The 1,424-nt window shown below is 49.0% G+C and overlaps 1 protein-coding gene across 1 annotated transcript in view; it reads right to left on the bottom strand.

Moving 5' to 3' along the window:
- Positions 1 to 1,347, bottom strand: part of LOC104509828 (nuclear cap-binding protein subunit 1-like) — a gene marked incomplete at its 3' end in the record, with an annotated part of 11,781 nt that extends 10,434 nt beyond the window's left edge. Inside the window, exons 1-2 of the mRNA XM_010151892.1 lie at positions 1,268 to 1,347; positions 465 to 527 (exon numbers count right to left, since the gene is read on the bottom strand). Of these exons, the coding sequence (XP_010150194.1) occupies positions 465 to 527; positions 1,268 to 1,347 (143 nt within the window). The remainder of the gene's footprint in view (positions 1 to 464; positions 528 to 1,267) is intronic.
- Positions 1,348 to 1,424: the final 77 nt, after the last annotated feature.

Below are 1,424 nucleotides of genomic sequence, written 5' to 3'. Positions count from 1 at the left end.
GCGGGGTTTGCTCCGACGGAACTCTGGGCACCGGGATTTGTCAGGAGGGAAACTGCTCACGGGGTCTCGGGAGTGAAGGTTATGGGTAGGACAGAGGAGAAAGGTCACAGAACGGACACAAGACACAGAGCCAGGGCACACCATGAACAGTGAACTGGGCAGCCACTCTGGAAAACTGGCTAGCGACCGACAGGGTGCAGGGCAAATTGAGGAAATCGCGTTCCAACTTCCCCTGTGCAGGGACCGCTTACACCCGCTCGAAACGCGTCACAAGTTCCGCGGGGACCGCAGAGGGACAGAGACGTTGCCAAGATAATCCAACACCGTGCAGTGGCGGACAGATTAAGAGAGGTCTCTGAAAAGCTGGAGGACAACAAACCGAGGCCCCGTGCTGCGACCCTTCCGGGAAGGTTTGAAACGTTAAGGTTTTCGCAATATCAGGTTTGAATCAAAAAGAAACTTACCAATCTTCCCAGCTCCAACGGAACTGGAAGTTGCTCAAGTGGTGAGAAAACCAGTTAATGAATCTTTATTAAAAGAAAAAAAAACACAAACCCACCTCCATTAAACGCCAGAAATGCAAGAAAACATCAGTTAAGATTCTCTTATAGACACACTCTACTGTTCGAGGACAAGCTTAAGCTCTAAAGGTATTACACCACTAAACAGGCATTCACCTTAACACTTACGAAAAACTGAATTCAGAGAGCCCGAGAGAGGCTTTTATGGACAAATAAGAGCCTGTCACGTTCTGCTGTACCACACAAAGAGATGGCCTGTTACACTAACAATTAAAACGTAACCTTAGGGTGAATATGCAACCTTTTTGGTGAGTAATTAACAGCTCTCCTACACAACGCAGACATCACTCAAAGGGCAAAATCACCCATGCTCCCCCTCCGGTGGCACACAGGCCACCAACCCCACTTCCAACCCGCCTCCCAGAGCATCAGGGAGCAGGCACAGTAGTAGGTAAGGGTGCCCTACACACCCAGGAACAAGGGAAAGTTGCCACCAGTCTCAGCTGTCCGGTACAGACCCCCGGCGCTGTGACCTCCGGGGAGTGTGTCTGGGAAGGAGAGCCAAGCTGTCAGTCCCCTACCTTCTCTTCAGGTTGCTCAAAGCCAGAGCACAGGGAACATTTCCAGTCATACCAGGAAGGTATCTAACAAGGATTTCTGCCTACGCCTTCCACAGCCTCTACGTTTCCCCTGTACACTGAGTATTGAGGAGTATTTATTTTCCATTGTCTCCAAAACACATTTACCTGTCCACACATGTTGTATTCATTGTATCCAAACGCATGTAGAGCATTTCTGTGGCTTGTGCGAGCTGGAAGGTTCCCATTAAGGTTAAATTACTAGATGTCAGATGCTGCTCCTTTCAGTTTTTGAATAGAATGTCACAGAATCACAGAACGGTTT

Source organism: Eurypyga helias, unplaced genomic scaffold (genome assembly GCF_000690775.1).
Source record: "Eurypyga helias isolate BGI_N326 unplaced genomic scaffold, ASM69077v1 scaffold17825, whole genome shotgun sequence".
Taxonomy (NCBI): Eukaryota; Metazoa; Chordata; class Aves; order Eurypygiformes; family Eurypygidae; genus Eurypyga; species Eurypyga helias.
The sequence above is the reverse complement of the archived record's forward strand: the minus strand, read 5'-3'. Positions and strand labels throughout refer to the sequence as shown.